This window comes from Rhinatrema bivittatum, chromosome 5, assembly GCF_901001135.1.
Source record: "Rhinatrema bivittatum chromosome 5, aRhiBiv1.1, whole genome shotgun sequence".
NCBI lineage: Eukaryota > Metazoa > Chordata > Amphibia > Gymnophiona > Rhinatrematidae > Rhinatrema > Rhinatrema bivittatum.
In genome coordinates, this window is record NC_042619.1 from 125,502,709 (window position 1) to 125,530,547 (window position 27,839).

The 27,839-nt window shown below is 48.0% G+C and overlaps 1 protein-coding gene across 2 annotated transcripts in view; it reads right to left on the reverse strand.

Moving 5' to 3' along the window:
• The window catches only part of LRRC63 (leucine rich repeat containing 63), a 149,678-nt gene that overhangs the window by 89,685 nt on the left and 32,154 nt on the right, over positions 1-27,839 (reverse strand). The window contains exons 1-4 of one of the 2 annotated variants that reach the window (XM_029601722.1): positions 26,050-26,125; positions 23,193-23,809; positions 17,274-17,411; positions 15,595-16,059 (exon numbers count right to left, since the gene is read on the reverse strand). In XM_029601722.1, the coding sequence (XP_029457582.1) occupies positions 15,595-16,059; positions 17,274-17,411; positions 23,193-23,799 (1,210 nt within the window). In that variant the 5' untranslated portion in view covers positions 23,800-23,809; positions 26,050-26,125. Of the gene's footprint in view, positions 1-15,594; positions 16,060-17,273; positions 17,412-23,192; positions 23,810-26,049; positions 26,178-27,839 lie in introns of those variants that run through there. The other variant, XM_029601724.1, reaches the window with a different exon arrangement.

Below are 27,839 nucleotides of genomic sequence, written 5' to 3' on the forward strand. Positions count from 1 at the left end.
GGCACACTAATCTTGGTCAGATCAAAGGTCTATTGATCCCAGTATCCTGTATAAGGGACTCCCAAGTCAGACCCTTACTAACAGTGTTGTTCCTTACTAGTATGGCAGCAGTGACCTCCACAGGCCTGGATGTCAGCATAGTAGGTAGATGTGTTTAGTGAGTCTTAGCACTCCCCAGTGGGAAGTAAGTGGTGGCCAAGATGAGAGCTCTCCACCCCCAGCACCTTTGAATGGAGGGAGCACAGGTACCCAGACCAGCCCTGGCTCTAGGCAGGATCTGGCCAGGCTGGATTAGATTTTTGGGCCAGAATTGGGGATCAGAGGGACTCAGGAAATCCCAGTCAGGGCCACTAGGACCCATTTTTTTAAATCCTCCCAGAGCATTAACAATCAGCCCACTCAGACCTTATTCTCCAGGGACCTTGCAGGGAACCCACCTAACCTCTAATGTGAGTAAAAATACTTTTTTAAACTTATGTGAGGGAGCCAATTACATTTGTATGTGTGTCAGCAAGCATGCTTGCGAGAGCGTGACTGTGCGCCAGAGAACATACATGTATGAGTGTAATTGTGTGTCAGTGAGCGTACATTTGTGTATGAGAGTGTGATTCTGGTGAGTCAGTGTGTGTGTGTGTGTGTAAGTGTGTGTGTCAGCAAGCGTGCATGTGCACGTATATATGAGAAAATGTGTGCATCTCCCTCCTCTGACTAATCCACAACAATCTCAGGGCTCCTGGCATCAAAAGTTTCCAGTATGGAGAGTGAGGGATCGTTTAATCCTTATTAATTTTAATTGTTGGCTGATATTTGATGTGTCTGCTGGTTTTTTAAAAATATTTTATTGGTGTTTGGGAGCTTTTAAAAACCTGTTTATGTTTTTAATTATTGGATATTCTGTTCATCAGCTCTTTTGAAATATTTATTCTTTTTATTAGTATGGTTTTACTGTAATGATGTTTTATCTTTTTGATTTTATTGTTTGATTATGAGGAATGATGGCATTTCTGTTTTTCTATTGTTGTACTGCATATAGCTTCTGGCTTCTTGTGGTTTCCAGTTTAGTTTTAACTGCACATTTCTGTTTAAACTTTATGATCACTTATTCTGTTTGGTTAAGGTCTGTCTGTGTTCTGCATGTGTGACAGAGGTAAGGTATTCTGCTTGCATGTAGGTTCTGTGTAGGGATCTATAACAGCCTGGCTTGTTCTGTTTTCCTGATAGGAGGTGTATTTTAGGGGTGTGCATTCGTTTGCAACGTATTGGTAATCCGCAACGTATAGAGCCATATTCATTGTATTCGCGGGGAAGCGAAACGTATCGTGATTCCCCACAAATACAACAAATCTTCACCGAATTATTTAGCCATCTAAAGGAGTGAATTTAAACAAACCCCCACCCTCCTGACCCCCCTAAGACTTACCAAAACTCCCTGATGGTCCAGTGGGGGTCTGGGAGCCATCTCCTGCACTCACGCCGTCGGCTGCTGGTACTCAAAATGGCGCCAATAACCTTTGACCTTACTATGTCACAGGGGCTACCGGTGCCATTGGTTGGCCCCTGTCACATGGTAGGAGCAATGGATGGCCGGCGCCATCTTGGGAAGGAACTGTGCGGGAGGTAGGCTAGGGGCTCTTGCTGTGGTCGTACTGGGTTGCAGAGACATGGCGGACTGCCGTATTGCAAAGAAAGGAACCAGGCCAAGGGTCAGGAGTGCAGATGAGTGCGGTGGTCTGCGGTTTTGCCACATGGGCCACCAAATGTAACAGTATCCCCTTCCCTAAACCTGTCCCCTCCCAGGTTTAGGTCTCCTAGGGTGCATAGCATGGAATTCCTTCAGGAGGTTTTTATCTAGAATTTTGGAAGCAGGCTCCCAGATGTTTTCCTCTGGACCTTATCTTGCCCAGAAGATAAGGTATTTCCATTTCTTGCCTCATCGTTGGATGTTCAGAATTTCCTTTACCTGATAGGTAACTTTATCCTTAGAGGATATTTCTTGAGGTTCCTGTTGCTTCCTTGAAGGCCATGAAAGGATCAGAGGCTTCAGGAGGGAAACATGGAAGACATTGTGAATTCCTAGAGAAGTGGGCAAGCATAACTGGTTGGTCACTGGACCTATTTTCTGTAAGATCAGGTGTGAGTCACAGAGAAGGCATCAGAAGTTGAATATGGCAGGTACTAAGCTAGATTTTGTCTCCAGGCTTAAATTGAGGAGCTGGTCTTCAGTGTGCATTTGTGGCTTCTCTGGACCAACTTTAAGAGCATTTCCTTGGTACGCGCCCAGAGTTCTTGGAATTCACAGGCAGTTAGCTGGGCACAGGCGACAGAACAGACAAGGGAATCAGTAACAGGAATGCTGTTGTCTCCCAAACATGATTTGGAAGGGAGATGTTTCTGTAGTGAAGCTGAAATGAGAGTTGTGGGAAAGCACTGTCCATGGGAGGAGGGAGACCCAATTATCCTGATGGTCTTTGGCATATGCCCTGAGGAACCTTTTAATGTGTGATTAGTCTGCTCAGCCTGGCCATTAGCTTAGGGGTGATAAGCTGTCATGAAATCTAAAGAGATATTGAACTTTTTGCAAAGACAGCACCAGTACTTGGCCATGAACTGAGGTCCACAGTTGGAGACAATGTGCTTGGGTAAATTATGCAGACAAAAGATTGAAATGTGAACAGTCGGGCAGTTCTGGAGCCATGGCGAGTCCAGGAAGGGGAAAAAAATGAGCCATCTTAGAGAAACGGTCTGATAAACCAAATGAATGTGCAGCAATTCAAGAGAGGGCGGTCCATCATGAAATCGATGGACAAATGGGTCCTGGCAATGACTGTAATAGCCCCCAAGGTCATCCCGCCAATGGTTTCTGATGCATGCAGGTGGGGCAAGAGTCCACATAGGCCAAGAAATCTCTTTAGTTCTGGGGCCACCAGTAATTCTGCTTGAGCATTGCAAGAGTTTGGACCCTTCTAGGGTGACCTGCAACACGGGAGTCGTGGGACCACTTTAACATTTTTTCTCTGAGTTTATGTGGGACAACCATCCCACATAAACTCAGAGAAAAAATGGGACGGTCATAGTGGTGCCTAGAAGAATCTTGGTAGGATCAATAATATGACTGGGAAGTTCCAGAGTATCCTCCATCAGAAAGGACCAGGATAGTGCATCCGCGCGAATGTTCTTGAGGGCTTGTCAGTACTATAGCTTAAAATTGAAACGTGCAAAAAATAACGAGCATCGAACATGACGAGCATTTAATTGTTGAGCATGGTGGAGATATTCTAAATTTTTGTGATTGGTGTGTAGATAGGCAATGCTAGGCTCCTTCAAGCCAGTGGCAACACTCCTCAAGTACAAGCTTGATGGCCAGAAGTTCCCTGTTGCCAATCCAATAGTTGCGCTCCACAGGGGAGAATTTTCATGAGAAGGAGGAGCATGGATTGAGGACATCCTTATCTGAGTGCTGGCTCAAGACTGCCCCTACACCTCGATGGTAAAGTCATCCTTCATTTCTTGAAATGTGGTGATGGACTCTGATGACCAGATCCTGGTGTTCATCCCTTATGGGTGAGTACTGTAAGGAGAGCCACAATTTTCTAGTAGTTAGGAATAAAATGCCGATAGTAGAACCTCTGCAAAGCGGATTTGCTGGTTGGTTGCAGCCAATGTTGGATGCTTTTGACCTTATCTGGGTCAATGTGGAAGCAATTGTTGGACATGATGTATTCTAAGAAGAGAAGACTCTTCTCAAAAAGGTACTTTTTCAGCTTTGCATATAGTTTGTTGTCTTGCAGTCTCTGGAGTACAAGCTGTACATGCTGGCGGTGAGTGTGAAGGTCCTTAGAAAAGATGAGAATATCATCGAGATAGATGACAATGCAGATGTAGAGGACGTCTCTGAAGATCTCATTCATCATCTTCTGAAATACTGCGGATGCATTGCATAAATGAAATGATGCTACCAGGTACTCATAGCGCCCATCTCATATATTGAATGCAGTCTTCCACTTGTCTCCAGGCATAATCTGAATTAGGTTGTAGGCACCATGGAGGTCCAGTTTAGTGAAGACCCTAGATCCTTGGATGTGGTCAAATAGCTCAGTGATGAGTGGTAGTGGGTAGCATTTTTTCTTAGTAATGGCATTTAGGCCTCTGTAATCTATGCACGGGTGCAACAAGCCATCCTTTTTGGAAACAAAGAAGAACCCAGCCCCAGCCGAGGAGGTAGAAGGGCGGATGTAACCCCAGTCAAGATTTTCTTTGATGTATTCTGTCATTGCTTTGGTCTCCGGGATGGATAATGGATATACCCTGCCTCGAGGAGGTTCAGAGTTGGGTAGTAGATTGATGGCACATTGTACACTCTATGAGGGGGCAGTGTCTTGGCCTCTTTTTTGGAAAAGATGTCAGTGTAGTCGGCGTATTGTGTGGGCAACCCCACTAGAGTGGCTGCTAAGGGCAGTCAGAGTGGGGGTTCCACTTGTTGCAAGAAGAAGTCAGGGCAATCGGGTCCCCAACTGGACAGTTGTAATGTGGCCCAATCAAACTGCAGAGAGTGGCACTTCAGTCATGGGAGGCTCAGCATGATGGGGTGAACCGCCTTGTCAATATTGTGGATAACCATGTCTTCTACATGCAGTATGCCAGTGCACATGCGCAGAGGAGCTATAACAAGGATAATCCAGCCCGGCAGAGGATCCCCACGAATGGAAGAGATGACAAGAGGGGTCTTCCGGGGAATCATGTGAAGCTGTAAGTGGTTGATAAGGGCTTTCATTATGAAGTTCTCCCCAGCGCCAGAATCGACTAAGGCTAATGTGGCTAACTCCTGGTCATCCATCGTAATGGTCACCAGGAGTGTCACTTGAGGAGCAGGAGTCATGAAGCCTAGGATCACCTTGCCACTAGATCCTAGGCTAGGTAGTTTCTTGGCCTCTGTGGGCATAGAGTGAGCTGGTGCCCAGTCCCGGCACAGTAGAAACAGAGTACTAAATGATATCAGCAAAGCCTCTCTTCTGGGATGAGACGCCCTTGATCAAGTTGCATTGGTTCTTCCGGACATGATTGGCCTGGAGCTGGTGTTGCTGTTGGAACAGAAGAGGGGGGGGGGGGGGGTTGGAATTAAAGAACCAGTGCAAATGGGCTGCGCAGTGGGTGGATCTCTCTGGCCTATTGCTGGAGTTGATGGTTGATTCTCCTGGCCAAATCAATCAATCAGCCCATCCAGGGAGTCTGAGAGTTCACGGGCGGCTAGCTCATCTTTAACCCGGGAAGATAGCCTCTCCAAGAAAATGCTGTGGAGGCTGTCCTTTCTACAGTCAGCTATGTAGCCATGGTCTAGAATTTGATTGCATAATCCATCAAGGGGCAAGTGGCCTGGCAAAAATGGAGAAGGTCCAAACCCACCATGGCTAGTTATCTGGGTTTGTCAAAGATGAGCTTGAAGGCCCTAACAAATTGTTGCAAACCTTGGAGAAGAGGGACCGATCACTCCCACAAGGGAGAGGGCCCAGACCAAGGCCTTCCCATCCAATAGGGAGAGCATGAATGTGGTCTTGACAGAGTCGTTAGGGAGCAGTACCGGCTATAGGGAGAAGTGCCTCTCCAAGAGACCATCTAAGCCTTGCTTGGCAGGAAATGTGCTTATTTCTAGTAGTCTCATTCTATGTGATATATATCAAGCCAACTGCCAGCTACCTCATGCTTTGTGCATATGCAGCGCTAAGTGTGTTATAAAATAGAGCTGGCACCATATTGACTTTGAAAGACCAGACAGACAGAGGTTGATCATTCCTGCCAGAGAAGTGGGTCCCTTGTATAGCCTCTTTCCTGCCTGCAAAAAATATGCTGTTATAGGCAAGAATCCTCATAATTGACTCATTATAGTCCACACAACCAGCTCCCACATCCATCTCCTTAACTATAGCTGGTTTTGGCCCCTCCCAGTCTTCTAACTGATAACATGATGAATTGAGGCCTGCACCCAGATATGTTCTTTGTGTCAGAAAAGCCAGCCTCTACTTCCACAACATTCCTGGATTCATGGTCATTGGTCTGGAGGATAAGGTAACAAGCATCTGTCTGTATCAGTTGCATTGGCATGAAGACAGTGACACCAGTAGAAACACATAACTAGTCAATCTTTAGATCCAATTCTCAGCTCTCCTCTCCACCAACCCTGATTCCGAAAAGCTATATAGTGAAACGGCTCTGTTTCTACAGATGCACAAAACTTTTGTGATTAGTGACAAATTAAAAATAAAAAGTATGTTTTGGATGGTGATCTTATGGATGGAAATTTCCACTGCCATATGACAGGATTTTACATATGAAATCACTCTTGCTCTTTGCATATTCTCTACATAGACCATGCTGTAAAGTTGTTTTATCCCTTATAATGGGCAGCCAAGGAAACATGCAAGAGAAGGTGTATGACCACTTGCAGTAGAATTTGGACGCCAAACAGGTAGCTCTGGACTCAGCATTATAGAAACTATCCTTTTCTCAACAATATTTTTAACAATATCATCACTATTCACCAACAAGATCTTCCAACTCTGGGGATCATTATTACCTGCTATTTTGAGCTTCTGTTGCGAGTGTGGACCCTTGGCCCGAGGTGGAGTTGGCACTATTTGTGAGGGAGACCCCTGCAGGTCCTCACCATTGGGAGGCGAGGCTGGACGGTAAGCAGAGGCCAGAAGGAGCTTCGCCACTACCAACCCTCGTTCCCTGCTGGTTGAGCCCTTGGGTACTGGGGTTGGCTGGTCTTAGGTGGGATTCTGCGCGATTGATTCCTTAAGGCACGGCCAGACGAGGTGGGCAGTAGGGATGTGCAGAGGGACCGCATACGTTACATTTGGTATTCGTATTCGTGGGGGGGGGCACATACGTTGCATTCGGCAAGGGGGGCCCCGATCCGTTCATGCATTTCATTCTTATTCGTTTCCCGGCTAAAATTTAATTAACTACAACCCCCGCACCCTCCTGACCCCCCCCAAGACTTGCCAAAACTCCCTGGTGGTCCAGCGGGGGTCTGGGAGCCATCTACTGCACTCATGCCGTCGGATGCCGGTATTCAAATTGGCGCCGATAGCCTTTGACCTTACTATGTCACAGGAGCTACTGGTGCCATTGGCCGGCCCCTGTCACATGGTAGGAACAATGGACAGCTGGCGCCATCTTGTGCTTCTACCATGTGACAGGGGCCGACCAATGGCACCTGTAGCCCCTGTGACATAGTAAGGGCAAAGGCTATTGGGCCCCCGCTGGACCACCAGGGACTTTTGGCAAGTCTTGTGAGGATCAGGAGGGTCCCCCAAGACTTGCCAAAAGTCCCTGGTGGTCCAGCGGAGGTCTGGGAGCGATCTCCTGCACTCACGCTGTCGGCTGCCAGTAATCAAAATGGCGCCGATAGCCTTTGCCCTTACTATGTCACAGGGGCTATCGGCACCATATTGAATACTGGCAGCCGACGGCGTGAGTGCAGTAGATGGCTCCTGGACCCCCGCTGGACCACCAGGGAGTTTTGGTAAGTCTTGGGGTCAGGAGGGTGGGGGGTTTTGTTTAAATTCGCTCCTTTAGACGGCCGAATAATTCGATGAAGATTCATTGTATTCGTGGGAATCGCGATACGTTTCGCTTCCCCACGAATACAACGAATATGGCCCTATACGTTGCGGATTGCCAATACGTTGCAAACGAATGCACACCCCTAGTGGGCGGCCACTAAGGATCGATGATCCAAGACAGTCAGTAGAAGATGTGGTCAGGTCTGGTCCAGAGTTCAGAGGCAGTCGGCAGAGGAACAGGAACTCAAGTATGCTGGAAGAAGACAGCGAGGAGACCTGTTGCCAAGCCATCTGCTGGGAGCCCGATACAGCCTTAAATAGGCTGGAGCCGATGATGTCATCAGAGAGGACCGGCAGCAATTTCCCGCAGCTGGCCCTTTAAGGCCCGGGAAGAGATGCGAGCATGCGTGTAGGAGTGGCCCAAGGAGGAGCGGCAGTCGGCGGCATCCCGGCCACAGAAGACAGAGGGGAGACTCCAGCGGCCTCGGGAAGGGATGGATTGCGGTGGCAGCGGCTCCCCGACGCTGCCAGAGAGCTGGGGCCCATTGCCGTCGCTGCAGGGTGTCGGGAGATGAGTGGGGCTGGCCGCTGAGCCCTGCGGTCGACGAACGTAACAACTTCATTGAGTTATACCTCTAGAAGATGAAAAGTTTTCAGGATATATGTCCAAGCAAATCTGCACCTACGTACCAACATGAGTTTTGATAGAACACAGATGTGCACAAATGTGGCAGTCTGTGGCCATTCTACTACATCTTCCTCAAAGCTTGCACTCTGCCTCCCATCTAAAGCACTACAGTCATGTCCTTCTATTATAGGTGGATGCATGTGCACATCTTAAGGACATATGGGCAATCATACTTTTATGAAAAATATCACTTCATGTGAAGGACTATCATAGTTATAATCATAGCCCATTGTCGAGATGTCACATGCATATGGCAAGCAGACCAGAAGTGTCAAAGAAATAAAAGAGGCAACATCACAGGCCAAACAAATGTATTCATAGCTGTTTGTATCTGAAAGAAACCTGTAAGCCTGATTAATAGGCCTTTACAACATATGTTTTTGTGTCAGGGAGAGCTTGAGCGGCCCAAAATAAACTATTAGAGAGAAAGATAGACAGTTCTCATCTCCACATGAACCTTGGATCTTAGAGGTTTATCTCCCCTCTGCTGGAAAGGACCCTGGTACCCAGGGCTTGTGAACTGAGAAAGAGAGGGACTAAAATTCTCCCTGGGTCACTGTGTATCCTTGTATTCAGGACACCCACTGAAAAGAGGTTTACATGTTCGTCCTGCCTTTCCATTCTTTTCTCCTGCTCGTATGAGTAACTGTTACCCCCTTGTATCAGATTTTTTTTTCTATATCTTCTTTTTACCTGAGCAGCAACCTCTCCTTCTGTCTATGCATGCTTCCACTGGGGTTTGCTCTGGAAGTGAAGGGTCACCCTATATTAGAGGTGTAGTTGTAGCTGCTATTTTCTTTCCTGCTTTGCACTTGCCACTTTCTAAATTGTCAGTGAGGCCTCTTGAATGACTGTCCATTTTTATTTCTACCTCACCCTGACATGCTCCTTCCTATTCCATCTCCAGGAGCAGCAGGAGAAGACGAAGGTTCCCAAGGGATGCTCTGAAGAAACACAGACCTCCTCTCTTGCTCACGAGACAGCGGAAAACTTCCCCCCTACCTCCTCCCCCCCTGACTAGAAAAGGAAAAATAACAAATATAAGAATGGAAGGTCGACCGGACCGGTAATATGGGCCCAGGCTCGCTACGGGAGCAAGCCCAGGCCCGCGTTGGATAGCGGAGAAGGGGGGAGGTCCGGCCGGGGGTCAGCGGGGGGGGGGGGGGGGGGGTCGCGAGTGGCACAAAGGAGATGGGAGGGGGAGGAGGTGAGTTTGATGTGCGCGCGGTCTGTGACAGCCCTGATTGGCTGGGGCAGAGAGTGGGAGATGCGCTGGCTGGCTGGGATTGGTCAGCTAGCCTAAAGTTCAGCAGAGGGTGGTGGGGGCGCGAGCAAAGCCTGCTGGCTCAGTCGCTCTTTGGCGTCTGAGCAGCCGGCTGTTTTTTGCGGGGGTGCAGAGGCTTGGTAAGAGGTGAGTGCTGGTTGAGCGGTGGAGGTGGCGTTTGGCTGTGAACATTTGCAGATGGAGTCGGAGGAAGCAGCGTGGGTTCCCGGGGATGCCGATGAGGTGACTGGAGCGGAGCCAGCGCTGGGGCAGGATGATTCGAGGCCCGGAACTGAGAGGGTGAGTGTCATTTGGGCTGCTGCGGTTCGGGGAGGTATGGGAGGGAGGCCTAGGCCATTTGCAACGTCTGCTTCAACGGGGGAGGGAGGGGAGCCGAGGGGCAGGTTGTCCCAGCATTTCCTGTGCCTGCAAGAGGGGCAGGGAGGGGGAGGGAGGGGGAGGGAGGGGGGAGGGTCACGGGCCTCTCATTCCAGGTCCCGAGCGCGAGGAGGAGGAGGTCGGGGGGTGACGTTACTCACCTGTGAGGTGAGTCTAGTCAGTTATGGGGGAGCGGGGCGTGGGGGAGTGTTGGCAGGGGGGGAAGGAGCCGGTGGTGGAGTGGGGAGCGGCGTTTGGCCCTATGCGGGTGGTGCAGGAAGGTCCTCAGACCTCCCGGAGCTGGGCTCAGAAGTGGGGATGGGCCTGGAGGTGATTGTCGCGGTGGGGCCGTCGCAAGGGGGGTTGCGGCTGGTGAGTCAGAGGGGCTGGTCAAGGAGCGTTCCTTCGCGGAGCTTTGGCAGTGGGTCTCCACTGATGGTTCCAGGGGGTGGCACGCCCTGGATCTGGAGCCTTCGACAGTAGGGCACGTGGAGTTAACAGGGGGGGGGGGGGGTGCGAAGGGGGAGAATCTGGTCGACCTCCTTGGGCCTTGCCTGGAATTGGTTCGTGCTCCTCAGCCCCTGGAAGGTGTCCTTCGGGGGGTGGGGACAAGTGTCGATACTCAGTCTGGTCGCGGGGGCAGGGCAGTCGCGGGCGGGACGCAGAGGGTCCTGTTGCTGGCAATTGGGGGAGTCCTGGTAGGGGGGGGCGGGGATTGGAGTTTCTCAGAAATCCCGGAGAGGGGAGTGGCTGGGGTGACGGGCTTTTCTCCGAGGGTGGTGCCTCCTCCTGCATCAGGTTTTGTCTCCCCGCAGGTGGAGTGGGCAGCGGGAAGCTGGGAGGAGCCAGGCACATCGCGTCAGGAGGAGTGGAGGTCTACAGCGGATATGGTGGAGCTGCGGGTGCTGTCGGCTCGAGTGGAGGTTCCTGGATTGGCGGAAGCGGCATCACAGGGTCTGGGTGACTGTGCTGCTTCGTGAGGATTTGTGTTTGGGACAGGTTCTTGGTTGAATTCAACAGGTCGGCATTTTGGCAATCCCATCCCATGTCCAATCACGACCTGGACTTGTTCACGGACGCTGCTGGGGCAGTAGGGTTTGGGGCTTATTTCCAGGGGTCATGGTGTGCAGCGGGTTGGCCGGAAGAGTGGGTGGTATCCGGGGTCACAAAGAACATCACTTTTTTGGAATTGTTTCCGATTGTGGTGGCTTTGCACATCTGGGGTCCAAGGTTGCGGGGCAAAAGGGTCGTGTTTTGGTGCGACAACATGGGTGTGGTGGAGGTGATCAACAAGAGGGCGGCAAGGTGCCTCTTGGTATCGGAACTGTTGAGGGAGCTGGTGATGCAATGTATTTCATTGAATGCGACAATATGGGCTCGGCATGTGCCGGGCGTTGCTAATGGCGTGGTCGACTCTCTTTCTCGTTTCAAGTGGGACTTGTTCCGAGAGCTGGCCCCAGACGCGGAACCCCGTGGAATTCCAGTACCGTCTTTCCTCTGGAGGTTTGGTTCCCTGAAGCCTGGAAACTGCTGCGGGCATCATTAGCCCCCTCCAAGTGGCCCTGCTACGTGGGCGGGGCGCGCAAGATGATAGAATTCTTGTCTTCAGCAGGGTGGGTGGGGGAGTCCAATTTCGGATGTTTCGCTTTTGCATTTTCTTGAGCATGCTAGGAAGGAAGGTCGCTCGAAGGCGGCAGTGAGTAAGCAGCTATTCAGGTTTTCTTTCTTCATGCGGGCCCATGGGTGGGGTTTTCCGATGGGGAGGTTTTTGGTCAGGAGACTGTTAGCTGGTTGGGCTAGAGAAGTGGGGAGGGGGGTGGACAGGCACTGGCCTATCACGCACAATATTTTGTTGTTTCTCTGGGACTTGCTGTCAAGCATTTGCTTTTCGCACTATGAAACAATGTTGTTTCGGATGGCGTTCGTTTTTGCTTTTTTCGGGGCATTCAGGGTTAGCGAACTCATTGCATGGTCGGCGTCCAGTGCGGAGTTCCCCAGAATCCTGGCCAAACATGTGGTGGTTACCAGTACATTGGTCACGATATGCGTTCCGAGGTCCAAGACCGATCAACAAGGCAAGGGCTTGTTGGTTGTAATGCAGACGGTTCCTGGCTTGCGTTCTTGTCCAGTTGCTAACGCGGCGCAGTATTGTCAGTCTCGAATTTCGGGATCAGCCCATTTTCTGGTGCACGCGGACATGCAACCTTTGACAAAATACCAATTTGAGGTGGTTCTTCGGTTAGCGTTGACGGCCATGGGGCTGGATATTAGGTGTTTCGGAACGCACTCCTTCAGGATTGGAGCGGCGACTTCGGCGGCAACGGCTGGGTTGTCAGAGAGTGTGATCCGAAGGATTGGTAGATGGCGGTTGGACGCGTACGAGGGTTACATCCGTCCCGGGCCTCAGCAACTGTGAGCAGCGCTTAACTTTGGTTTCTTTACAGGTGCGGAGCATGCTGGGAAGTCCGTATGGATCATCGGGCATTCCTACATTCACTAGGCTCAAAAACATGCGTATGGATGACCTTACGGGCCTCATTTGGACTTGCAGCGCAGGGGGGTGAGGGTACATTGGCTGGGGCAGCGGGGAATGGTGTGGGACAATTTGATTGACTGTGTGCAGTGGGGTCAAGAGCGGCTGGGGCAGCTGCAGGCGGTGGTGATCCACCTGGGGGGAATGATTGGGGAACGCTGTCATAAGCATGGTCCGGAAGGATTTGATGTTGGTGTCTATCCTGTTGCTGTCCACGGTGTTTTTCTGGTCAGACATCATTTTAAGGCCTGCTGAATCAGAGAGGGTGATCTGGCGGCGGAGTAGGGCCAAGGCCAACCAGCAGATAGGTTCCTGGTTGGTGCACTTGGGGGGCTGGCACATTCGATGTGAGTGGTCTTGGGGCAAGGTCACAGGGCTGTTTGGCAAGGATGGGATCCACCTGTCTTTTATCGGCATGGATTTTTTCCTCAATTAGATTCAGGAGGCCTTGGAGGATTCCTTTCCTCGGTAATCAGGACCGCATCTTTGGGGGGTCACGGGTTTAATTACCCGTGTCTATGGCGGATGGCCCGAGCCGCTACAGTTTACAATTATTAATGGGCAGGATGGTTGCCTGATAAAATTTGTGATGGTTGACAACTGGGGCTGTTGTCAGGTGCAGGCTCCTTGCTGGGAGGAGGCGGGGGTTCATTGGCTAGTGGCAGGGGTCCACCGTGTTGGCTTCTTGCTGGGAGGAGGCGGGGGTCTCAACTCAGTGTAAGGGCTGGAGGGACGAGCCGGGTGGCTGGTGCTGACTGTCTTGCTGGAGAAGCGGTGGATGATCAGGGGGTTGGTCATTTGGAAGTTATAAATGTTATTTGTGAGGCTCGGGCCTCCATGGTGTTTAATAAAGCTGCGGCCCTGTTAACCCAAACTCTGGCATGTGTGGTCTTGATTTGTGAAAGAGGGCGGATGTGAGTAAGTGAGGTCCTGGATGCCCATATTATTCATATTTGTTTCTAAAACATTTGTTTTATTTTGGATAACTTCTGTGTCATAGTTGTGTTAATGAGAATAGGTTTAGTGATGTGCAAGTGTGAATGATGGGTTTGAGTGCTGGAGTGTGAGTACTTATGTACAGTGTAGGTCCTGGTAATGTAATTATGTGAAAGTGAATGTGAGAAGGATTTATGAATGCTGGGGGAGGGGATGAGTATAGTTAAGTGTGTTAGGATCTTTGCCAGGCAGGTACAAATTGTCAAAGCTGTTTTTAAAAGATAAGTGTTGCAATGTGCTGCAGCAATTGTAGCACTGTAGAATTAAAGCATTAATACATTTGGCTGCATTAAAACTGGGCTAGGAAACAGAACTTTTGCCAGTTCTTTCCTGACACGTTTTTTTCTAATTGCTTTCTGGTGTAATTAGATTGAGTAAAACGAAAAAGAGTGGCACAAGCTGGATCCTATGATTTTCCATGAGAAGATAAGGAAAATTACTTATTCCCTCCCACAATAAATAATGGAGGCTATATGTGCACAGGGATGAAACCCAGACTCAGCAGAAGTAAAGGTGGAGGTTGACTGTTTCAACAAGCATAATGTTTGGGATGGTATATAATTGATCAATAACTCCTGAAGACAGAGTGATCCCATCTGTTTAATATATCTGAATAAAGTCCAAGATTTTAAATTTAATTCACCACTTAATAGGGATCCACTGCTGCTCCTCTGTAATTGGCATGACATGATCCCTGGCCTTTGCTCTAATCAGTGGCCGTGTTCTGGAGGAGCTGCAAACATACAGCCCGATACAGTAAAGTCCGTGGGAGAGCGGACGAACGCCCGCTCTCCCGGCGCGCGCACCGGCCCCTCGCCGGTGCGAGCGATCCAGTATTTAAATGAGGCGACGCGGTGCAAACGAGGAAAAGGAGGCGCTAGGGACACTAGCGCGTCCCTAGCGCCTCCTTTTTGTCAGGAGTGGCGGCTGTCAGCGGGTTTGACAGCCGACGCTCAATTTTGCCGGCGTCGGTTCTCGAGCCCGCTGACAGCCACGGACTCGGAAACCGGACGCCGGCAAAATTGAGCATCTGGTTTTCGGCCCGACAGCCGCGGGCCGAATTCAAAATTTTTTTTTTTTTTTTTTTTACTTTTTTTACTTTTGGGGACCTCCGACTTAATATCGCTATGATATTAAGTCGGAGGGAGCACAGAAAAGCAGTTTTTACTGCTTTTCTGTGCACTTCCCTGGCGCCAGAAGAAATTAGCGCCGACCTTTGGGCGGCGCTAATTTCTTAGAGTAAAATGTGCGGCTTGGCTGCACATTTTACTTACTGGATCGCTCGGGCATACCTAATAGGGCCATCAACATGCATTTGCATGTTGAGGGCGCTATTAGGTGCCGTGGGTGGGCCGCGTGTTTTCCTCCCCTTACTGAATAAGGGGTAAGGGAAAACACGCGTCCAGAGCAGGGTGACAGTGCGCTCCGACGGAGCACACTTTACTGTATCGACCTGATAGTGGCAATCTCTGATAAAGTGAATTGCAGTAGTCTAATCTGCTTATTACTAGCACATGACCTATCACTATCATCTCTTTTCTAGGCAGATAAGGCCACAATTGCTTGATTTTTCATAAGCATCCAAATATTGACCTAATCACAGATGAGATCTGAGGCTCCATACTAAGTGTAGTGTCCCTCCCCAGTATTTGAACCACTCCTTTTGGTTTCAGCTTCATTCCCTCAATAGAGGAAAGAAATGTCAGTATACTGTTTTGTCTGTTAACCCACAACATTTTTTGGGCTCTTGTAAGCAGCCATTTATCTACTGAATGTTTCAAGCACACCGAATAACAGCCAGATAACCCCTTTTGGGATAGCAGACATTGAGGAAAACCCAATATTCAGTTGCTATTCAACATGTGATGCCAGTGCCTCTGGCATGGTCAATTGAGCCCACTGTGTACCACCCATAATACAGTCACTCATACTACTCATATGTGAACTCTGCTGTGAAGGATTATTTACTACAGAATCAAGCTTTGGAGGCCTCAACCAAAACATTCACTATTTGTTAAAACATGCACTTTATATTTGCCTTTCATCTTCAGATTGTTTCTTATGACTACTGTACTATAATTATTATAATTATTACAATATGAATGTAAGCATAGATTAAATAAGTAAACTCATTTAAAAATTAAGAGAATGAAAAATGAAAATGTGATACCAAGCAAAATCTGCCTCCAGGGAGCTTGTACTGAAGTCTTTTTGATGTCGTCAAAGGATATTATCACTTCATTTACTTTTGATTGCTTGTTTCTTTGCAGTTCCTCAGTCAGACGTTTCACTAGCATATTGTAGTTAGAGCGAGAAATTAGAGGCTTTTTAAGATTCTCCTTTACAAAAACATGGTCAGCTGATTTGGCAAGAAGATCTTCCAAAGAAAACTGTGGTGACAACTGATGAGGAAGAACATCATCCACAAGCTTTAGGAGATGCGTAGAATATGTACGATAGTCCCTGTCCTCTGGGGAATCATGTTTAGAGGGCTCGACAAGAGATCTTGCTTCATTCTGGTCTGATCGTTGCTTTTTAACAATGACATGGGTAGACTTTTGTTCTTTTGCTTCGCATACATTGGGAGTGTTTATGCTTACCGGAGGAGTAGGTGCATGTAGGGAAGAAGGGAAACCTATCAAAGATACAAGAAAAACAAAACTGGAATTTATTTAGAGACACAACAAGCAAAGTAATTTGCATAACATGTCATTAGAGAGCATTTGGCTATGCAATATAATTAGGACATCTGATTTTAGGTGTTTATAAATTGCAAATGTAGGTGTTTTTTTTATTCCAGCTAAGTAGAGGTTCTTTCTGGGTACCAGAAATCGATGTTTATCAGTGTTTTTGTGGCACAGGTACTATTGTTGAGTATCTTTTCTGGTTCAATCAAATCCATACATTTGTGCAGCAGAGGCATCATTAATATGGAAAAGATACAAAAAAAAAGTGGAGGATCCAGGGCAGGCAAAGGTGAGATCAGAGAGTAAGGGGGAAGTGGTGTATTTCTGGTGTTTATCAAATATTAACTGTCCTACTCTATTTTTGCCTCAGAAGTGTTTTATCAGGGTTTATCGGTTAAAACATAAAATCAGATATTTTTATGTTTGAATTAAGGTTTATAATCAGTTGCTACAGATAAGTAGATATAAGCAGGTAAAGATTATATTTATTTGCTGACTGCTTCTGATCAAGAGACTTGATTCATCCCTCTGAAAATTATCCTTCTGTCTAGCTTCCAGTAGCCTAACTTGTAGCATGAAGCCTTGTTGTTCTAGACACTGTTTTTGAAGGGAAAGGAGGGGGAGGACTACCCAAACTGCTGAGTGTCTCATGCATTATGATCCTCTAAAAATTCATTTAGATGGTGGAAAACCCATTTCTCTATTATTTTACTTGCTGTTGGGAGATTTGAAATTGGACGATAATTTGATACATCCATCGCCCAACATCTGGAACATGTTTTTTTGCTTCCCTGTATATAACAGGGTTGAGAACTACCCTATGCAATTAGACCAGCAAATGTATTCAGTTGTTTTCAATGGAGAAATTTAAAATGCTGTTTAGATAAGCATTAGAGTAAGAAAAGTTTTAATATTTTACTCTGGTTAGGCCTTGTTTTGGATCCCTTTTATAACTATTGATATGATGGCAAGGTAGTGGACTGAAATTGTACAAAACGGATTCTTTTATCCAAAATTCAAGGTTGAAGGCAAACATGTAGGGTTACTCCCAATGTCCGATTTGCAGATTTTCTAGCTTTTTTTTTTTAACCTGTAATCACATGTTCACAGACTTATATATTTCATTTTCTAGGGACATAGCTAGATACTTAACTCACTATACCTGCATGTCTAGCTTTCCTGTTCTCTGGAGGAGGAAAATTGGGTAAATAATCCAAAATATGAACTTTGCGTTCCTTCTCAATAATTTCTTCTGTCGAGGATATTTTTTCAATTGGCTGCTTAGTCCAAGGAGTCATCTCTGAAAAATATTTGTAATATTTATTACAATTAAAATGAGTAGTCTAAAAGTCTACATAATTTATATTTCAAATGTTACTATTTTCAGAAATAAGGATCAGCAAACAAGTTGAAGGTGATACCTTTTTCTCGGATTAATTCAACATGTTTGTGACTAGTTTTTGAGAGCTATGCTCCTTTCCTCATGTCCCTTAAGAGCCAGCACAGTTACACGGGGGTTCCTCACTGACCTGATGAAGGGAGCGTGTCACTAATCAGTCACACATGTAGTGACTTAATCCAAGCTTGCACCCTGTTACAAGTACTTAGAGCATAAAATAACTATGCACAATGGGGTAGATTTTAAGAGGCGCGCGAACAGCCTACTTTTGCTTGCGCATCAGACTCAAGCAAAAGTACGCTGGATTTTAGTAGATACGCGCGGAGTCGCGCGTATCCACTAAAATCCTGGATCGGCGCGCGCAAGGCTATCGATTTTGTATAGCCTGCGCGCGCCGAGCCGCGCTGCCTCCCCCCGTTCCCTCCCAGGCCGCTCCGAAATCGGAGCGGCCTCGGAGGGAACTTTCCTTTGCCCTCCCCTCACCTTACCCTCCCTTCCCCTACCTAACCCACCCACCCGGCCCTGTCTACACCCCCCCCTTACCGTTGTCGGGGGATTTACGCCTCCCGGAGGGAGACGTAAATCCCCGCGCGCCAGCGGGCCTGCTGCGCGCCGGGCCGCGACCTGGGGGCGGGTACGGAGGGCGCGGCCACGCCCCCGGGCCATAGCCACGCCCCGTACCCGCCCCCAAAACGCGGCCGACACGCCCCCGAAACGCCGCGTCGACCGGGCCCGCTCCCCGACACGCCCCCGACACGCCCCCCTCCGAAAACCCCGGGACGTACGCGAGTCCCGGGGTCTGCGCGCGCCGGTAGGCCTATGTAAAATAGGCTTACCGGCGCGCAGGGCCCTGCTCGCCTAAATCCGCCCGGTTTTGGGCGGATTTAGGCGAGCAGGGCGCTGAAAATCCGCCCCAATGTGTGCAGTTGAAAGGCTACTCCAACCCCCTCCCCACCTCCCCCCCCTCACTCCCTCCCCGATTACACAGGCTCACGCAGCTTAACGCTCGATAAGTTTTATTGGATGGATAAATAAATGGCCGCAGCCCTTATAAATACAGTAACAGCAAAACACAATACAGCAACAAGCCACAATAGCATAATAATACAACTTGTATAAATTCATTAATTTAACCACTGAATTAGCTCCTTGGTGACCAGGGCTACCCCTTGCAAGGAAGTGCTAAGCTCCTAATTTTTCTGAGGCTTGTGCACAGCCCCCCCCGGCCGTAGAAGCCGGGCAGCTACCACTGACACCTGGCCGTTGAAGCCACAGCGTCTTTTCCTGGAACCCAACCATAAAAGTCAGAGTCATATGGTCTAAGTGCCTCAGTGTTCCCTCACCCTCTTGGCCGTCAAAGCGTCGAGGATCAGTATGGGTCCTGTTGGGCCCAGTCAAGGTCACCTGCTTCAGTTCTCCGGGGCTGCTGGCCCCAGGGCTGTCCCTTACTTAACCCATATGCGGGGGTGTCACTAGGCTGGTCACCGCGCCACTGTTCCTGGTAGCGATATCACTTACCGGGAGATCCCCACCCACACACTAGGCTGCGGCCATTAGCGGTAAGATAGCCTCAATAACATCCTGAATATCAGAATTGAAGATATCCCACCCAATATCAGAGAGGTGTGTACCATCAGGCCTGAATAAACCAGGGTTTTCATCCAGTAACTCGTGTTTTATACATAAACCGTTGATAGTGGGCAAGAATTTCGTAATCCATTTATTGATTTTTCTTCTAACTTTTTCAATAGCGCAATGTGAGCGTTCACCTCTCCAAATCTTACGGGGGGGTAATGCAGGACCAGAGAAGGACCAACTGCGGGAACAAATTGTAAAGAGTCACTAAGTCTCTTTGTATTTTCTTTATGAGCTCAACGCTCTTAGTGATGGGAAGGTTATTACCCCCCAAGTGTATGATTATAACACTTGGAGGGGGATAGAATTTCATTAGTTCCATGACAGTCGGCAACAGCTGGCCCCACCTCATCCCTGGGATACCTTTCCACAGCAACGAAACGCGACGTGTCGCAAAGCCCGGGTGTTCTCCCTGTGGCCGCTTGAGGGCCCTCCTATGTGCCCAACGCACAAAGGAGAGGCCTATAATCTAGGCGACACGCATTCGCGAGCTGTGATCTGTCAACAGATTAAAAAGGGGGGGGGGGGTAAATGAGTTATGATGTACATTTGGTAAAATACTTGAGCAGCCTTACATAGCGGCTAAACCTTCCCGAGCGCCATCTGCCTATGGCCATTATCTCCCTGTCCGTCAAACCCGAGCTTGCCGCCGTGGTTGCGGCCCCTATCCGGAAGGAGTGAGACGAGTAACCCGCTACTCCGACTCCCGGTGACTGCAGAGCATTGTGGAGGACTCGAATAAACTGGTATCGGGTTAGCGAGTCTCCTCCCGCGTTACAAGCAATTGGCCGGCACCCGATGGGTGATCCCTCAAGTAGATACTGGAGCAATTCACTGGACAAGTGGTCTCCCCAGGCCATTCGTGGAGAATAATATTGGAACCGATACCGAATTGGTCGGTCTTTGACCTGTGGATACATATGTGAAGCTTCTTGTATTCAAGCATTGTGTTTTCCTTTTGCAAGCATGCGGGGGAAGGCCTATTCACAGAGTGGGCCATTAGCTCATTAACGCGCAAGGCAGCATAAAATGTCAGAGAAAATGCACATTTAAATAAATTGGCCTTGAAGGTGTCTGAGCAGACGATTTCTAATGACCTGAAGATCTGCCTCAGAAGGTCTAAGGTTATGGGCCTCCTAGTGTCCTTAGTCTTAGCTGTCTCCCTCTGCCAACCCAACATAGCTCTTTTGATTGGGAATAGAGAGGCGCAGCTGGGGAAGCCTAATATTCTAGAAAAGAATGAAAGGCCTGCAAGGCAGCTAGCTACAGCCATTCTGGATTTTCCCTGACTCCTGCAATGTAGTATGTAGCGCAATAAGGAGGTCACCGAGATCGGCCACATTTCATCATCACATTCAATGTCCATGCAGCTGCAGAAGTGTAGCAAAGCATTTCTATAAGTCCGCTGTGTATTTTCGGATGAGGATCCCATGATTAAGTCCCAAAATTTGGGGGGCCAAGCTGCCACACCTCTTCAGGTATGGGGGTAGGTAGAAGATCTGCTGTCGATGCGTGGCATCGGAAAGTTGTCAACTGGAATCGGGAGAGAGAATCAGCAATGTAATTATGTACACCGGGGATGTGCGCAGCATGGCATGTAATATTAAAACGCAGGCAGGTGAGAACTAGCCGTCTTATGAGGACATTGGACTCGAATGTGCGAGCAGACAAGGCATTAATAATTTGTACAACCGCCAAATTGTCAGATCTGAAAACAATGTGTGACCTGCCTAGTGACTGACCCCAAATTTCAAGCGCAACAATGATTGGAAACAACTCAAGGAAGGTGAGGTTCTTGGATATCTTGTGTTGTAAGTAATGCAGGGGCCAACGTTCAGTGCACTAGGACCTTTGGAAATAGATGCCGAAGCCAACGCCTCCTGCAATATCCGTAAATAGCTGTAGTTCCCCATTCTGCCTAGGTTGATCCTGCCAAAAGGTGACATCATTAAAATCTTGTAAGAAAATTTCCCAAATGAGTAGGTCTTGCTTTATTGCGTTAGTAACACGTATGCGATGATGTTTTCTGCGCACACCCAAGGTTGCTAAGGAAAGCCTACGTAGGAAGGCTCTGCCCATGGCTATGACTATGGATGCAAAACAGAGTAAGCCAATAAGGGATTGAAATTGACGTAAGGTTGCCTTTTTTAAACCACACATTTCGCTAATAGCGTCATGGAGCTTACAAACTTTATCAGTGGGCCTCAGCATCTAACTCTATCCCTAGGAAAGTAATAGCCCTAGCTGGTCCTTCAGTTTTTTCTTCTGCCAATGGGACAACAAAGTGGTGAGCGACAGCTTTTGCTGACACTAGCAAGTTGGTACAATCAATCTCGTCTCGTTCTACCAGTAAGAAGTCATCGAGGTAGTGAACCAGCTGCCGAGATCCCAATTGCTGCTCGATAACCCAATGCAAAAAGGAACTAAATAGCTCGAAGAAAGCACAGGAAATGGAGCAGCCCATCGGGATGCATCGATCATAAAAGAATTGTCCCCGGAATTGAAAACCAAGTAAATGGAAGGAATCTGGGTGCACAGGTAGCAAGCGGAACACGGACTCTATGTCAACTTTTGCCATATGCACATGGGGACCCGCATTCTTAATGATATGGATGGCAGAGTCAACAGAGCACAGGTGTGGGTCAATGTGATCAATGACAGAATTACCCGGGGGAAGGAAAGATTGTGTATGAGCTGGTAGCAGCCCGGCTCTTTTTTTGGAACCATGCCCAGAGGGGAAACCACCATATTAGTAAAGGGTGAGCAGGGGAATGGTCCCGCTACTTGCCCTAAAAGTAATTCAGAGTTAATCTTCTTCGCCGCCTCCTCCTCATACCTAGATAGGGAATGGACGTTATAAGGAAGGGGGGAGGAGGATGAGGAGCAACATACTGACTTGGAATTCTAAAGCCGTAAGTGAAGCCATTAGAAATTTCCTCAGCTTTGTCAGGGAAAGAGTAGCTTTGAAGCCAGGGGCGCATAGCATTAACGCTGACTGGGGTTGGGGCTAGCAAATTCAGCTGGACGGCCGTTGGAAGGCTGCTGCATTGGACGGCGTTCTCTAGCATTCCGGTATTGGGTAGTGGGGTGAGACCCAAGACCACATGTGGAGCACAGGTGTTTGAATTTGCAATTTACCCATGTGCAAAGGCCAGCATTAAATTGCCTGCACACGTCACGCCTCCCGCTACCGTGAAAGGGATACCTATCGCGAGAAGTGGCAGGAAGGGATTTTTCCTGCCAGGTGGACTTATGCAATGTCATCTCGTCCAACCAGAGCTCCAGTAATCTGTGTTTCCATGTAATTGAGCGATTCTGAGCCATACTTTTCCTGAACCTGATATCATAATTTAACCATGTCCATCCACCTCGACTCTGGGCTTTCATGATGGTGTCTATATATCTTATGAGAAAAGGGGACTGCTCAGATTCACGCTCAACAATAATGTGAAAGGCTTTTATTCAATTGTGGATATTTTTGGCGATTTTGGGTCGCTTATCTTTTAATTCTGAAGACCCTCCTTTTTCTGGCTCAGCATCTAAATCTGTAATTAGTAGGGAAAAATGTCAATGAATTCATGATTCCATATTTTATTTTTTGTTGAGAGAGGGACGCTGTGTGCTAAAGAAGTGACTCCGCACAAGACTTCTTCCGAAACCGGCTGTTCAGTGGCTTAGGATGCTGCCGCTCCCATATCCGTGGGGGTCATGACTACCAGGAGAGCAGCGACATGAGAGCCAGCAACAGGGGTGGTGGCGGGAGAAAAGGAAGGAACTGGCGACGTGGGCACTGGCAAGGGCAGTACATCCACCATCAGGGGAACGGGGTGAGGTAAACAATCAGCATTGGAAGGCACAGCATCACCCGCTGAGTCAATAGCAGGGAACGCATCCCAAACTGTAGCGGGTGAGCCTGAACTTCTGCGCCCGGATGTCCACTTTCTTTTGAAAGTCTTAAAAATAGTGCATATGGCCCTGGCCAGAGCCCTCTCATCATCGCTGCCGTCAGAAGACGAACCAGTCTGTATAACTGAACAGTGGGCTTACCTCCATTCTTTGACAAAACTTGAGGAACTGAGACAGTGGAGGGTTTTGTATTTCTGCGAGAAGGTGCTGATGACTGGGTCTCTTGCTGAGGCCTAGATGCACTTCGCTGGCCGGCCGATGTTTGTCTTCGTCTTGAAGCGGATGTTGTCGCAGTGTCTGGACCAGGCGGGTTTTGGTGTGCAGAGATAGATCTTGAGGAACGCACTGGGTTTGATGTTCTCTTTTTCTTCTTGGATGAAGAAACAGGTATCGCAGGTGGAAGCGTCGCCATGCGCTCCCTAACCCAATCAATCCCGTAAGCCAATGCTTTTTGACGAATCTCCGTAATCAGTTGTTCCATGTCAGTCTGCTCCACCGATCCTTTCAGCGCGCCCTCCACTTGATTGTCTAGAGATGTTGTTGGCACACGATGATTCCTAGGATTTGAGCGCTGGTGTGCCACCGATGCTCGTCTCGAGTTAGTGTTTCTACTTCTATTTTGAACCCTTGGATTAGGGTTTGTAATTGAAGCGACATTTGTGATAGACTCTTGTGGCAATGGAATCACAGGTGCAGAAATGGATGAAGTGTGTGTTGGAGGGCCCTGATCTTGTGAGGTATGAGCCATGTTTCGCAAGCTGGAAAAGCAATAAGAAATAAGAGCAGGCAAGCAAGCAACTGTAGCAAAGCATTCAACAATAAAATTTTAAAATGTATTTATTCTTTTTTTTTTAATTGTTTATGCCCTCCTGCTAATCTGCACCCCTGCTAACTTACATGGCCATATGCCTTAACCAACATGGCCGCCTGCCATATGCCTCACCCAATATGGCTGCCAGCCATGTGCTCTCAGCCATGAGCTGCTCCCCAATGCACTGCTGCTAACCAGGCGTTAAAACACATTATGTTATAAGTTTGCAGATATATATATATATATATATAATGGTGACTTTAGAAGATACATGGCCACACTCATTAAGGGAACATGTTTAATCGTGACCTAGCCCTTCTCCCCTGTTGGCATATGATGCTCACATAAAGGAAAAAACTTCAACAGCAGTTTTAAATGAACAGCAGAACATATGTATTTGACTGTAAAAGCTAAATGTATTTATTCATGGAAAGGACAACAATCCATTGTGAAATATAATACGCCGGTGAAACATATTATTAATACATTTTGTCAGGCATGGGCCGCTGGCCCTTAAGGAAAAGCACATATTTGTAATAAGGCATGCAGTAAACAAGGACATTAGTATTATAATTTTTTTTTTTTTTTTGTAAGGCCTGGGCCACTGGCCCTTAAGGAAAAGTTTATCATTGTAATAAGGCATGCAGCAAAGAAGGACAGCTGTCCTTTAGATATGGGACCACTGTCCCTTTAACCAAAATAAATAATTAGCAATGCAAGCAGGCATGGCAAATATAAGGCTAAACGGAGAATGATTTTTATGTATTTATTTATTTTTTTTGTGTAGCCAGGCATGCCATAAACAACCACCTTTAAGTATAGGGGGGGGGGGGTGGGGGGGTGCCGGCCCCTTAAGTAAAAGAAGTTTATAGTTTGTACAGGAGCTTAGGTTTCCTAGGCCTTCTTTGTCTGTTTTCTGGATTGGCCACTGTTGGAAACGGGATGCTGGGCTTGATGGACGGTTGGTCTGACCCAGTATGGCATTTTCTTATGTTCTTCTTATGTTCTTAGAATAGCCACTGCCATTAGCAATGGTAACATGGAATAGACTTAGTTTTTGGGTACTTGCCAGGTTCTTATGGCCTGGATTGGCCTCTGTTGGAAACAGGATGCTGGGCTTGATGGACCCTTGGTCTGACCCAGTATGGCATTTTCTTATGTTCTTATGTACAATACCGTTCTCTGATTCAGCTTTCAGAACCGGATGAAGATCCACAAGCAGGCGCACTGCTTTTCCCTTCCCTCCTGCAAAGGAAGCTTTGTTTTGTCGGACTCCGAATCGGCAGTGCACCGCCGATCCACACATGTGCCGGCGTGGGTAGTGAAGCAGCAAGTTTTGTAAAGGAGGCGCGCGCAGCAGCGTAGGTAAAGGGAAGTCGCGACGAAAACCTCAGTAGGGAGGGGGAGAGAAGCAGCGCCGAGGGCAGCCGCTCGAAATCAGAGCAGGCACACAGGAAGAAACAGAATGGCCGCGCGAAGTAGAAGCAAGCAGCGAAGGTAAAACTGAGGATCAAGGCACAAGAACCTGCGCCGGCGTTGCCTGGTCGAAAAGGGGGCTGCTGGAGCCGCGCATCCCCTTTTCAACCAGGGGAACGCCCGGCAGGCCAAGCCCTACTCCCCGCCCCCCGAACCCATCCTGCTTTGCCTTCCCCGCCCCCACTGTGCCCACTCCCGCAATGGAGTCGTGGGCTCTTTATTCACTTTATATTATTTATAAAATCCTAATTACTGCAAGCAATGTTCTCATTAAAGTCACAGTTTTCAAGTGGCACTAAAGTATTTTTGATGGTTTAACTTACACTTGTTTTTCAGTTTTAAAGATATTCTGACAATATCTTGCTTGCTGTAAGTGTGGGAGGCTAGGACCACCCGAAACTAGGAAGCTCTGAGGGTTTTTTCCCAGGCTGTTGTTAACCTGGAATTTCTCAAATTTTACACCAATTAAGTCAAACATTATTAGACAACAAAACCCACACCATTCCCCCCAGTAGTACAACAAATAATTTGACAATCAGTGAAGGTGCAATGGAAGTTAGAGAAAGACTGAAGACATGTTTACTTGACATTCGGACATGAGTGAATCTACTTCCAAAGTCCATAGCAATGTTCGGCTGCATTAATGTTTAAGATCTTATAATACCATTAACAATCACTTCACCAAAATGTTGTGTCACTTTGGCTGCTTACCTATATGGTTAGTCTGCCTGGATGTAGAAGGAGGTAGTGGAGGAAGAAGCTTTGGCGGAAGAGGTCTACGTAAAAGTTTAGGCTGCTCAAGCATTCTGCATTGAATTCAAACTTATTATTTATTTTGCCTGGAAAACAGAAATTACAGAAATATTCTGATCATGCAAAGTCCATATGTGAAGTATATTCAGACTCAAAAGAAAAAACATACTTTGGAACAAAAAATGTATTTGTTAATGACAAATGAAGTGGAAATAATAATTAGTCCTGCTCTGTGGACACATTTACCAGATAAGTTATTACCTGGGTTAAATGTATCCAGATAAAAAAAAACAACACAGGATGGGTGGAGGTGTTTGCAGGTGTGTCAAAATGTATCTGGATAGCGCTGATATTCAGTGCTACCCGGATAAACTTATCCAAGTTAAGTCTGGTCAAGAACATCATTGTCCTAAAGTTATCATGGTAACTTTACCTGGATAATGTTATGCAGGTATATTCAGGGACAGCCTTATCTGGCTAAGCCACCATTTTCCACATAACTACTCTGGGAGGGGTTCTTTTGCAATATAGTCTACACAGAACATCATGATAATCCTATAAGGCAAATTTCCATGTAGGATATTAAGATAACAAGCAGGTTTATCTCCAAAACAAACCATCAACAAGCAATTCTGCTCTTTATTTAGTTACCCAGTAGGCTGCATATCAGCCCGTATGACATAGTGAGGGCAAAGGTAGCGCCGGCGCCATTTTGAAGATTGGCAATATGGCCCGCGTGCAGGAGGTCGCTCCCGGACCCCCGCTGGACTTTTGGCAAGTCTTGTGGGGGTCAGGAGGCCCCCCCCAAGCTGGCCAAAAGTCCCTGGGGGTCCCTGGGGGTCCGGGGGCGATATCCTGCACGCGTGACGTCGGGAGCCAGGAACCAAAATGGCGCCGGCGCTACCTTTGCCCTGTCACATGATAAGGGCAAAGGGCCACGGCACCATTTCTCAATGCAGCCGTGGCCAGAGAGCTGGAGATCGCGTCGGGACCCCCCCACTGGACCCCAGGTAATTTAAAATATTTTGGGGGGGTTCGGGAGGGTGGGGGATTTGTTTTAAAGGTTCGGGGTGGGTTTTAGGGTTTTTTTTGGTGTGCCGGTTTTCCCGCCCTCCCCCGATTTTTAACAATTAAAAAAAAAAAAACAAAACACGACGATAAGATTTCCCTCCCCCCCCCAGCCAAAATCGATCGTTAAGACGATCGATCACACGATTCACACCTCTAGTCTGTACCATGATACAGATTCTATGATATTTGTGAGTCATGAGGGTGACAGTGACCCCCCTTTGGGAGATTATTTAGGTGAGCTGACGGGCGAGATACCTGCAGATGAGCATATCACAGAGTTTGTATCGGCTGGGTCCAAAACATATGGCTACAAACTGTCAAGCGGAAAGACGTATATGAAAGTGAAAGGGATTACACTAAGGGGTAGAATTTAAAAGGTGCACGCGGGAGTAGATTTGTCCATGCAACCCGGCGCGAACAAATCTACTCCCGATTTTATAACATACGCACGCTGCCACGCGCATGTTATAAAATACAGGGTCGGCGTGTGCAAGGCTGCACAAAATCAGCAGCCTGTGTGCGCCGAGCCGCACAGCCATCCTCCATTCCCTCCAAGACCGCTCCGATATTGAAGCGACCTCAGAGGAAACTTTCCTTCCGGTCCCCCCCCCCCACCTTCCCCTCCCTTCCCCTATCTGACCCACCCCAGCCCTAACTAATTCCCCCCCCCACCTTTA